Source organism: Aedes albopictus, chromosome 3 (genome assembly GCF_035046485.1).
Source record: "Aedes albopictus strain Foshan chromosome 3, AalbF5, whole genome shotgun sequence".
Taxonomy (NCBI): Eukaryota; Metazoa; Arthropoda; class Insecta; order Diptera; family Culicidae; genus Aedes; species Aedes albopictus.
Genome location: NC_085138.1, coordinates 83,198,413 through 83,211,637, shown reverse-complemented (window position 1 = coordinate 83,211,637; position 13,225 = coordinate 83,198,413). Strand labels below are relative to the sequence as shown.

Below are 13,225 nucleotides of genomic sequence, written 5' to 3'. Positions count from 1 at the left end.
CTTCTGAGATGTTTTCAAGAGTGTTTTTTTTTGTTTATCCAGGAGATTTTTCCTAGATTTTACCAAGAATTTCTCGCGAGGTTATTCATTAGCCTTTATCAGGATTACTCCAGAAACTCCATCTAGAATGCCTTCATGAATTTCTCCCATACTTTCTTCAGGATTTTCAACAAGGTTACACCAAAAGCTCCTTGTGGGATCGTTCCGAGAATTTTCCCAGAATTTATTCTAAGTTTCCTCCAGAAGTTCTCTCCGGGATGGCTTACAAAGTTCCTTCCAGGCATTCTTAGAGCTTAATCCAGTTTCGAGATTAAGGCAAGTGAGCAAGATCAAAATGAAAATAACATTTTCAGATTTTTTCATGTTAGGGTCTGATGCAATGTTCAACGGGAATTCCAAAACATTTGTCCTTAATCTTCCAATAATTTTCAATAAATGACATGATTGAAAAAGCGCTAATCGGTTTCCCATTGCCGCAGGTACCTCAACAACAACAAACTCACCCGGCTGGATGCGGGAATGATCCCGGTGCTTCCGGCGCTGCGGACACTTTCGCTGGCCCAGAATCAAATCCGCTCGATTGCCGTGGGCGCGCTGAACCTCCCGAAGCTGGAGCATCTCTATCTGTCCGAGAACAGGCTGTGGATGGTGGCCAACGACACCTTCAGTAAACTACCGAATTTATTAGGATTGTGAGTATTGGGGGGAAAGGAGGGAAGTCCGATTGGAAAGAAGTAACAAAATTACATCAACGGTTGATACTTGTTATCAAAGTGTGTTATATTTAGTTATTTTAGGTATGGTTGGCCTGGCTTTTACTTTATTACAAAATTATAACAATTAATTTTGAATCATATTAACACCTTGATATAATTGTTTCAAAAGCTGTAACACTTCTTGTTTTGTTATTGTTCCATATATTACCACCACCAAGAGCTGTACTTCATTACTTACTTTGTCATTTTTTTTTGAGTAGTAACAACATTTGTTACAGTTTTGGTAATCATTTCTAACCGGGCAGTTCTTTCATTCCACCGTGTGTTTCTTGTTGCAGATTTTTAAATGACAACGAAATAAGCCAATTCCAGATAGGTTCGTTCACCGGCCTCCATAATCTCACCACAATGTAAGTATCTTGCATGTGAACCAGTAACTGACTATCTCGCCCAGTAATATAGCGGGAAGGAGAGTGACTAACTAGGTTAATGTCAGTTGGCATCAGTTCAAGTAAACAATCAGTGCGAGAGATGTGGTCCATTTGGATTGAAGATTACTACTGTACCGATTTGCGTCTGGTTTACCCCTGTCAACTGATGTGATTCGTTCAAGGAATTATGTGTCTTTATCATGGCATTTTCCTCTTCATTTGTTAAACAGGAACCTCAAGGGAAATAAATTCACCCGAATTGACAGCCGTGTGCTGCAGAATCTCACCAGCCTGAATCACATGTAAGTGTGGTGATGAAATTCCTATGCAAGGTTACATAGCCACAGCAGCACAAAACGGATGATTTGTAGGCAACTTATTTGACATACATTCCTGTTACAGACACTTTTCCGAGTTTCATCACTGCAAAGCGGCGTTGCATGTGAGGGTGTGTGATCCGAAAGGTGATGGCATCAGTAGCAAAAGCCACCTGCTGGACAATCCCGTTCTGAGGGCCAGGTGAGTTAGACAGGGGGATATGAGTTAGGGAATAGGACAGATCGGTGAAGTACTAGATTTGTAGTAATGAGCTGAATTTTAGTATGGTGAGAAGGTCAATTCTCCGTTTCTGCAATGAAATGGTGCAAAAAGCGTGGGTATTATGATTCCTTGCCTAATTTGATGCTGTTTGAGCAAAACTTTGGGAAACAGTGTTGTTGTTTTCCCCATTTCTTGCTACATAAACAACAGAGTTATCCAAAGTTTTGCTCAAACCGCATCAATTTAGGCAAGGAATCATAATACCCACGCTTTTTGTACCATTTTATTGCAAAAACGGAGAATTGACCTTCTCACCATACAAAAATTCAGCTCATTACTACAAATCTAGTACTACACCGAACGTGCCCCATTGTTGATTTCAAGTGTAACAATTCAAAAACATTTATTGATGCTGTTTTCAGTCAACAATAGAAATGTCCCATTTACAGGCAGATTAGTTGGTAAATCTGAAACATACTGGAAAACTTGTAATTCGAAGACACAATGCGTTGATTAATTAACTAATTTAGAAATAAATTTGCAAAAAGAATCGTGCTCTGATGAGATTTGAACCTACGACTCCGTATTCGCTAGACCTGTGCTTTAACCAGCTGGGCCACATAACTGCTTCATATAATTTTTTTTTTTTTTTTCTCTTTTTTTATTCTGGGATTTTCTGCCGTAGGCAGGTTCATCCCGGGTCGTGAAAAACAGGACGAGCCAGAGGGGTTCGCCTGGGAAAGCTACAGAGGTGGTTCTTAAAACTACTTCACATGACGTTATTCGAACAGAGTATCATTAACAGAGTATGGTTATGGACTACACAGAGACAGCTTAAAAAGAAACTAAAAGACGAAAAAAAAGAGTTTCCATATAGTGACGGTTGTGGAACTACAAAAAGAAACTCAGAACGCACAAAATCCGAAAATTCACAGAGTAATTAACTAACAAGTGCACAGATTGGGGACTATTAAAACTAAACATGGAATATTGCACACTTAAATTTTAAAATAAAGGCCGGCGTCTTTGATGAAACATAGCAACGCCGTGAGTGTTGATGGTTCATCGCCAAGGGCCTCGCGGATACTACTCGAAATCCCGTACAGCTGCCTGGGGCCCTCGTATGCAGGGCAGACGCAAATAAAATGCTCCACTGAGTTGTCTATACCGCAGATCTCACAGGTCCGGTGAAAGCGAGCTCCTCCGAAGTCATGAGACATCCTAGAGTGCCCGGTCCGTAGCCGAGAGATGATTGTCTGGTCTCTCATGGACTTGAGATCGGTCCACGAGTCTATGCTTTGTTTCACTTTCCTCAGATATGATCTACGGGATTGCGACCATTCCTTCTGCCAGTTTTCGTGCAACACCGACTGAATCCAGCGCTTGGCGTCCTGAGAAGGCACTGTGCGAGTGTAGCGATCGCCAGATGGGCCGGACCCCGCTAGGTGATCGGCGGTTTCATTGCCAGGGATACCGCAGTGTCCTGGAACCCAAAGGAGTGTTACACCGGGTGGTGCGCGCTTTATTATCCCCTGAATCCATGGGTGACGGGGTCTTTCCGATTGTAGGGCCGAGATGCAGCTTGCCGAGTCCGTGACTATCACGATTGGTTGATTTGCCGGCGTTGTAGCGGCAACGAGAATGGCCGCCGCCTCAGCGGAGAAGACTGAGCATTGATCAGGTAGGCTCATGCTTATCTCCAGGTTTTGACCAGAAACTCCCATGCCTATGCCCTGCGACGACAACGAACCGTCGGTATAACGCCGCTGGTGGTTGTCGTATTTTGATCGGAGCAACTCGGCGACGGATTGTCGCAGCTGGACGGAGTTGTCCCCGGCTCTGAAACTATTTTTTATATCGTTTTCAAAAATTAATTTCGAACCTCGCCAGTCGCGTTCACCGAACCAGTGGGGCTTGGTGATTTGTGGGAGTGTGACATCAGCGATGCTATGGAGCAAATTGTTGGCTTGTTCTTGCAGACAGGTTGCTGCGCTTCTTCCCGTACATTCACTAATTGCTACGGCCTTGCAACAGAGGGCTGAAACAATGCGGTAGCGAAAGGGCGGTAGACCAGCCTCAACGCAGGCAGCGTCGGCCGGTGTGGATGGGAGAAGTCCGGAAATAGTTCTAATATACCGGTTGTATACCGGCGAAAGGGTATTTATCAGGTTATCCACAGCCATACTGGTTATCTCCAGACCGTATAGTAGCCGACTGTCGATGGTGGCGGCAGCCACACGAAACCGGATCTTTCGGTTTTTACTACGGTGAGAACTAGAGAGCGATTTAACTAGATTAAGACGGCTCTGGCAGCTGGCCTTAACTCCATCGAAGTGTTGTTTGAAGCTTAATTTACGGTCGACAGTAACTCCTAAGATCCGGACGGTTTTGCGAATCGGAATCGGTTGGTTATTTATCGTGATGGGTGGTCCTTTCACTCGGTGATTGGAGGCACAGATATGGCAGCGAACACTCTTTGGTGCTGACATTGTGAAGCCCACTGATGCAGCCCACTTGGTTACCCTTGACACAGCTGCTTGTGCCTTTCTACGGATGGCGGGGGCGGTAGGACCGGAAACGACAATGACGATGTCGTCAGCGTATACGAAAATTTGAACGCCATCCGGGAGATCCTCAAAAACCCCGTCCATCAATATGAGAAAAAGAGTGACTGAGATCACCGAGCCTTGCGGGACACCTGTTTCTTCCCTGAATGAATCCGATTCATATAAATGATAAAACCTTCTCGTCAGGGTTTATAATTTGGGCACTTTTCCACTATAACTCAGTTAGTTAGTTCCTACCAATTGACCCAATTTTCGGAACCCAGTGAGATACGTAATATAAGTATTACGTATAGTACCGTATCCGTGCACAAAATTGGTTAATTGGTTTGGAATTGATTAGTTATAGTAAAAAAGTGTCCAAAATTCCAGCCATTGCTCAAGCAGCTCGTCCCTACTAGTACTGCATTATTCATTATTCAATGCAAAACATATACGAAGTTAATTGTATCGAAGTTATTACTAGTAAACAAAAGGATGCTGTTATTATTGTTATGGCGTATCTTTGTTATCATTGCGTACGTGGCTCTAGCTGAACTATTCCTAGGTACACTCCCGTTCAAAAGTTTGGGGTCACCCCCTCAAAAACATGTCATTTTTTTAGGCCCATATCTCCGCTAATTTGCGTCTGATTTCAAAACCCTAGGTTTCATTCAAAAGATAATAAGTCAAAGAAACTTTGAACATGATTTAAAAGAATTTTTTTCAAAATATTTTGTATGTAAACTTAACCCATAGTTGCCAAATTTTCTAAAAAATGAATATAAACTTACGGCAGTGTCGCTGGAAGTAGGGTCGACCAAATTTTAAGGTGATAGCGGTAATATGACCCATTTTCTATTAGCTTTCAACTGCTTTTTACAGAACTTAGCTAAAAAATCTAGAAAAAAAGTTATTAAGTAAATTAACTCTTCATGTCATCGACCAAAAGTTTGGGGTCACCCCTCAAAATGCTGTATCGGCCAAAAGTTTGGGGTCACTATCGTAAAAGATGGAAAAGTGATTTGTTGATATCTTTGTCATCTTTCATTCAATTTTAATTCTTCTTGGCTTATTTGAAACAAAATGAATGATACTTACTGCATAGACATTGAACCACACATATTTGTTGAAATTTACACTTAAACTTAACGTAAAATTGCCTCATTTTTTGAAGCGTGGTAAAATGTGCTAACTTTACTTAACATTTTTATATACAAAAATCGTTAAATACGTTAAGTTGAAGACATCAAACGTAAATTTAGTTAATTATCTTTGAAATGAGCCAAAAATGATTAAAATTTAACTATAGATGACGAAGATATCACCAAATCACTTTTCCATGTTTTACGAAAGTGACCCCAAACTTTTGGTCGATGACATCAAGGATTAATTTACTTAATAACTTTTTTCTAGATTTTTTAGCTAAGTTCTGTAAAAAGCAGTTGAAAGCTAATAGAAAATGGGTGATATTACCGCTCTCATCTTAAAATTTGGTCGACCCAACTTCCAGTGACACTGCCGTAAGTTTACATTCATTTTTTAGAAAATTTGGCAACTTTGGGTTAAGTTTACATACAAAATTTTCTGAAAAAGTTTCTTTTGAATCATGTTCAAAGTTTCTTTGACTTATTATCTTTTGAATAAAACCTAGGGTTTTGAAATCGGACGCAAATTAGCGGAGATATGGGCCTAAAAAAATGACATGTTTTTGAGGGGGTGACCCCAAACTTTTGAACGGGAGTGTACATAATAACTTCTATCAATTTAGGGTGGTTTTTCGGCAAATTTGTTATCTTCGCCGTTGAGGGATTTTGTCGGTAAAATTGCCTCAAGCTTGGTCATAATGATCAGTTATTGGTAGGGGAAAAATATGCAAATTTTGAGTTCATTGTGTTTTTGAAATCACCCCATGACGAAGAGAATAGTGTTTTCGGAAATAACATAGCTTCTCCCATATAATTTATAAAGCTCAACAGATGGAAGGGCCACACTATAACCAATCGAATTCCGCATCCCAATCGAGTTGATTTCATATTCCACAGCTCATTGGGCTTGGAATGGTTTCATCGACACTCGATTGGGTTTAATGTAATGCAAATTATGTTAACGGAAAATTGGGTAATCGGTTGAATCATACGCTTGATTAATGTAAAGATGGTACATATTGAAAACGAATTTCGATTGGATGGTGTTTGGGTATTCTCCATTACTATTGAATCATTAAATTGCGCTATGTCGTTGTTACTGAATCTCAACTTGTGTGTTCGTTATATTACACTAGTTAACAAAATAAAACGAAAGTCGTAAACTTCTGTCAACGACCAAAATTTTTGAAGTACTATTTAGCACTGATTTCGAAACCGTGCTTCAAAAAATTTTGAGTAGAGCCTTTTTTGAGTTTTATCTCAATATAGAGTTTTACAACTTTTTAAAATATGGAATTTACTAAAATTCAAATATCTTGCGTATTAATCAGCCAATTTCAAATCTTTTTCCATAAATTGAAAGCTGAATACAATACCATTCGATCATCTAAGTGCATAGAAGAGTCGAATGAACCTAGGTTTAAAACCTCTATAATAAAAAAAAAATCTAAGTGCAGGTTTTGCGTCAGATTGATGAAATTCAAGATATTGGCGAGTTTTAGGGACGATCTCCTCAAATTTTAGCTAAATTTCCAAAAATATATGAAGAAATGTATTTTTTTCAGTAAGAAAAAAACAATCTAAAAATTCTTTCTCAACGTTTATTTGACATATGATATGTAGGCGAGTTACAGTAAAAAAATTAGCTCAATCGAAGCATTGATTACGGAGAATGAGATGTGTGAAGTGAGTGACGTTGCTTAAAAATAGAACAAAAATCGTTTTCAAATCATCAACCCCCAAGTTCAAGAATCTACAGTCGATAGCATCCACAAGATTACTTGTATGGAAAGTCAAAAAAATTTCCACTCTACTGTATTTTTTTTTCCTTCGCGTTTTCGAACTCAGGGCATGATTTTACACCAAAAATGATCATCAGCTTACCGAGTTAAAAAATGCTGTAAACTAGTGTTATGGATCGGAAAAGGATTAAGAAAAAGAGAAATATTATTTCAATTTTTTGATAAGTTTGATGTCGATGTCATCAGTTTAAGAGAGTTTAGCCATGAAACATAAGCAACAACAGCGCAACACAGGCTTAATAACGGTGATAACAGGCACCATTCAGCGACCATGACGTCAACGCAATAGCTGGTTCGACAAGGAGTACCCACGGGTAACTAACGAGAAGAATGCCACCGGTAGTCGTGGCAGGATGGTTACAGCAGAAGAGGAACTAATCTACTGTATCAAGAAAGGGTAGCATGTAGAGTATGTGATTGATAAAGCGCAGGAAAGCATGAATAGAAGCAATATGCGGAAGTTTTATACAAATGTAAATGGCGCGCTTCACAAGACTGCGCCATAACCCACCATGTGCAGTGAACGCGAAGGAAACATATTGGAGGATGAAGAATTGGTTGGATCTAAACCAACGCGAAGTGACCTTCGTACCAGGCAGTATCAACAACACCCAACAACAGCGATCGTCTCTTCTTTTCGAAACACACGAAAAAATATGAAGCTCTGACTGCATGAATTTTTGTGCTATGTCTTTCATCCATATTTCTGATTCGAATCAAAGTCATCATTTCGGTGTCCGAGTAACGGTAATGTGCGTTGGACTGCTATTTTTTTTTTAATAGAATGAGGAAACCTGTTGGTTAGCAACACCGTAGGAAAACCACATTCTGCACTACCTGACCTTGCTCCGCGGCACGCCCGTTAGGGATTACTTCGTAGAGGAGGGGGGGGGGGACTGTGCTTTCGCACTCTCGCTATCATCTGTCAGCCATCACATACGGCATATCTCTAGGGGGCCAACTCGACTAACTGTTGGTCGGCCCGCCATTTCCTCTGAAGGTGGAGCACGATTGTGGATCCCGTGGTCGACACGGCATTCCACTCGTCCACCCCCGTACACATCCTCTCTATCATGTTATCGGGAGTAGTATCCCTGCCGCATACCTCTAACATGCTCGACCTCTGCTCCGCAAAACGCGGGCACTCGAAGAGTACATGTTCCGCCGGTTCCGCCCTGTTTGCACACTCCGGGCATGAGGGTGAGTTTGCATGCCCGAACCTGTGCAAGTACCACCTAAAGCACCCATGGCCCGACAGGAATTGTGTCAGGTGAAAGTTCACTTCGCCATGGGGCCTACACGTCCACCGGGACACGCTCGGTATGAGCCTGTGTGTCCACCTACCCTTTGCTGAAGAGTCCCAGACTCTTTGCCATTTCACCATAGACGAAGTTCTGGCGTTTCATCGCGCACCTCTCGTACCTCTTTCATCGTAGCACTCAACATCCTCGGCCAACACCAATGCTATCGGCATCATGCCCGCTTTCGAGACAGTCCGGTATGCACTGGCCACCCTGAGGCACATCAGCCTATGTACACTCTCTAGTCGGCCAACATTCCTCTGCAGCTTGAGCGCGTTCGACCATGCGGCGGCGCCATACCGTAGTATGGACACCGCGACTGACGCGAGCATCTTCCGCTTACTCGAGACAACTGCCGAACTGTTTGACATCATCCTAGACAATGCCATAACCGCTACACTCGCTTCTTACAAGCATACTCGACATGACCACTGAAGCTCAACTTGTCGTCGACCATGACTCCAAGAAGCTTCAGTGAGCGACAGGACTCGATCGACCACCCGCCCGTGGTGACCACTGCCTGCTGTGCAGACTGGCGGTTGTTCACCACCACCACCTTCGTCTTGTGGTGTGCGAGTGTCAGTTGCCTCGACCTCATCCAGCCCTCCACTATGTCAATCGCATGCGCTGCCGTCAATTCCACCTCTTCGAGCGACTCACCGTATACCACCAGGGTAATATCGTCGGCGAAGCCAACCAACTTTACTCGGTGGTAGTGCTAGCTTCAGTACTCCATCGTATGCCGCGTTCCACAGTACCGGACCCAAGATGGATCCTTGCGGTACACCAGCAGTGACATTGTACTGTTTTTGGCCTTCCTCGGTGTCGTAAATCAGCACCCTGTTCTGGAAGTAACTACCCAGAATACGCCTTAGGCCAGCCGGGACACCTAAGCGAGTTATGGCGCTCTCTATGGCGGCCCAGCTTACACTATTGAAGGCGTTTCTAACGTCTAGCGTTACGATCGCGCAGTACCGCATGCCTCTTCTCTTTTTCTGCAGCGCAATTTCGGCCAATCCAGTCACCGACCTAATGGCATCCGCTGTCGATCTACCTTTGCGAAACCCGTACTGGCTGTCTGATAGCCCCGCGTTGTCCGACCTCTCGGTATAGACCAGTAACCTTGACAGAATGTTCCGCTCTAGGAGTTTCCCGGCCGTTTCTAAAAGGCAAATTGGTCTATAAGCCGACGGGTCGCCTGGTGGCTTCCCGTGCTTGGGCAGTAGAACCAATTTTTGCCTTTTCCACCTCTCCGGAAACTCGCCTCTATCCAAGCATCTCTGCATAGCCGATCTGACCATGTCAGGGCTAGCTTCGATGGCCGCTTCAATAGCCACCGTCGGAACGCCATCCGGGCCCGGGGCCTTGTTCTGCTTAAGTGATTTCGCAATTGCGGCTAACTCATCATTCGTCACTGGGAGAACCACACTCGGACCGGGATGGTCTTGCGGTGTGGGTGCCCATGGTCTCACCTCGTGGTGCGGGAACAACGTTTCCACAATCCTCTGCAGCATCGCGGGAGAGCGTTCCGGTGGTGCAGATGTGCCTTTCGTTTTGCACATGACTACGCGGTATGCATCTCCCCAGGGGGTTGTGTTGGCCGTCTGACAGAGATCGTTGAAGCACGCCCGCTTACGCGCCTTGATCTCTTTGTTCAGTGCCAGCTTTGCCGCCCTGTATGCCACCTCTCGCTCCGCTCTCGACTCATCGGTCCGGGCTCTCTGCATCCTTCTCCTTGCCCTGTGGCAAGATGCACGGAGCTCCGCGATTTCTTGACACCACCAGTACACCGGTCTTCGTCTATTCCTGGGTATGGATCGCCTCGGCATTGCCGCATCACACGCTTTCTCAAGGTACCAGCTAGACCGTCGCTAGACAAGTAGTCTGTATTCTGCTCCATGTGCAGCCGCTCCACAAATGCCGGCTTATCGAAACTCGAGGTTAGCCATCCTCGGTGAGTGTCGGTTATCCTCGACTGCTGCCGTCTACCGCCCTGTTCGATACTGTATCGAATCGCCAGGTGATCACTATGCGTGTACCCGTTATCAACTCTCCAGTCTGAGCTAGGGTTAAGCCCTGGGCTCCAGAAGGTCACATCAATGATGGACTCCGCACCGTTTCTGCTAAAAGTGCTTACACTGCCGACATTCACGATCTCAACGTTCAATCCCGCCATAGCTTCGAGTAGAGCCCAACCTCTCTCGTTCGTGGAGCGACTGCCCCACTCGACCGCCCACGCGTTAAAGCCCCCACCGATGACCAAGGGGCTCAGTCCAGCTAGAGCGCTTGACAGCGGATCTAGCATGGACGAGAATTGACCTATCGGCCACCTAGGTGGGGCATAGCAGCTGCAGTAGTAGACTCCGCCGATCTTCGCAATCGCGAAGCCCTCGCACGTCGTGGAGATTATCTCCTGGACCGGGTACCGACCGGTCGTACAGATCGCCGCTTTCTTGGCCTTATCCGCAACCCAGTTCCCGTTATTGGGGGGGGATGCGGTATGGGTCCGAAAGAAGCGCGATGTCTATACTCGACTCCGAGGCGGTTTGCCACAACAGCTGCTGCGCGGTTTCACAGTGAATCAGGTTCAACTGTGTGACTTGCGTCATTTTCGGCCGTTACGTCCACTTATGCTTGGGCACTTAGGCCCACCCGTCACATGGCCCTTGTTCGTCGTGCAAATCAGACACTTTGGCGCCGATTTACACTCCCTGACGAAGTGGCCTTCTACTCCGCATCTTCTGCAGAGTTTGCTCCTATCAGGGCCTTTGCATGCTCACGACTTGTGGCCTCGTCCGAAACACCTGAAGCACACTTCCGGCGGCTCACATACACCAAGCGGGCACTCCGACCACCCGACTTCAACCATGCCCTTAGCAGTCGCTTTCATCGCCTCCCCGACTGGAAGCTTTTTTTTTTTTTTTTTTTTTTTTCCTTCTAAACCATAGGGGGATAATCTGCTCAACAGACACCCTAACAGAAGGTTAGGGTAGTGTAGGTCTGACAGGCCGTCTTCTACAACAAAAGTAAAATCCAGGACTACTCTCTCCTCGTACCCACTAAACCATTCCTATGGTCGCCAAACCCTACGTCTCTCCGGAACCACCAAGAAGGTATTGCTTCAGAGAGGGGCTAGTGCACATCGCACCCACAAGGTTAGCTGCGTAGCCTGCAGCAACGAACATCGATGACTCGCTTTGGAGAGTCCATCACGGTAGCATGCTGGCGCTTAGCCAGTTTCCCGAGTGGTCCTCGCCACTCCCTTTGTCCTCGGAAGGCGGGCAGGGTCAACCCCGCCCGCGCCCTACTGCTGAGCGGACATCAAGAACTGATGCCCACGTGCAACCCGATCTGACCTGCCCGCAAGGAAGGGTATCACTACCCTTCAGGCCCTATCAGATGCACCCGTAGGTTGCAGACAGCAGGATCTCACCTACCCCGACCCTTGCCGGGGACCCCTTTCCAACCGCGGGCTCGGATCCAACCCAGTAGACCGACGCCACGACAGCACCGCTACCGGGACTTCCTCTCCGCGGCCACTTAATCGTTGTAAGGGTCGATCTCGACCGCAGGGCACCGGTATGACCTACGAAGCCGACTCCGAACCCCTGGACCACCTCTTGTACTGCATCTGGACTAGCCATTCTCCGAGTCCACGCGCCACCTCCTCTGTAGCTCCCAGACGATGTGGGTAATAGCCGTTGAAACGGCGTTCCAGCCAAACTCATCCCTACACATCCTCTGGACCAAGTTGTCCGGAGTTGTGTCTTCCCCGCATGTGGCAAGCATGCGGTCACGCATTGTGCGAAAACGCGGGCACACGAACAAAACGTGTTCCGCCGTTTCCTCTAAACCATTGCACACTGGGCATTCGGGAGAATCCGCATGCCCGAAACGGTGTAGATACTGTCGGAAGCAACCATGACCTGTAAGGACCTGTGTCAGGTGGAATGTGACTTCCCCATGGCGCCTATTAATCCAACTATCTACCCTCGGTATCAACCTATAGGTCCACCTTCCTTTGGTGGAACTGTCCCACGCGCGCTGCCATTTGACCATAGAGGCCATCCTGACAGTCCTGCGTATGCCTCTTGTGCCGCGCATTTCGAAGCACTCCATGTCCTCACTGATAAGAATGCTGATAGGCACCATACCAGTAATGACGCAGAGAGCGTCGTGTGACACGGTACGGTACGCGCTCGCAACCCTCAGGCACATAAGCCTGTAAGTACTTTCCAGCTTCCGTCGGTAGCATTTAGTACTTAGCGCGGTGCCCCACGCCGGGCCGCCATACCTAAGTATGGATGTAGCAACACTAGCCAGAAGCTTGCGCTTACTGGCGTACACCGCAGAGCTATTGGACATCATCCGGGACAGTGCCGCAATAGCTGTGGAGGCTCTTTTACAGGCATAATCGACGTGGCTACCGAAGGTAAGCTTATCGTCGATCATCACGCCCAAGTGTTTGACGGAGCGCTTTGACAGGATAGTACAGTCTCCTACACTGATCTCCGTCTGCTGCTCCGACTTCAGGTTGTTAACAACCGTCACCTCTGTCTTGTGGTGAGCCAGCTCCAGTTTCCTGGACCGCATCCACGCCTCCACAACCTTGATCGAGTGGTTGGTAGTCAACTTTACCTCCTCGATCGTTTCACCGTAGACTTCGAGCGTAGTGTCGTCGGCAAATCCGACAATCACCACTCCCACTGGATACTCTAACCTCAACACCTCGTCGTACATGACA

General features: G+C 46.1%; 1 protein-coding gene across 1 annotated transcript in view; it reads left to right on the top strand.

Moving 5' to 3' along the window:
- The window catches only part of LOC134292243 (relaxin receptor 2-like), a 166,462-nt gene that overhangs the window by 52,484 nt on the left and 100,753 nt on the right, over positions 1 to 13,225 (top strand). The window contains exons 6-9 of the mRNA XM_062861234.1: positions 480 to 692; positions 1,055 to 1,126; positions 1,378 to 1,449; positions 1,550 to 1,666. Of these exons, the coding sequence (XP_062717218.1) occupies positions 480 to 692; positions 1,055 to 1,126; positions 1,378 to 1,449; positions 1,550 to 1,666 (474 nt within the window). The remainder of the gene's footprint in view (positions 1 to 479; positions 693 to 1,054; positions 1,127 to 1,377; positions 1,450 to 1,549; positions 1,667 to 13,225) is intronic.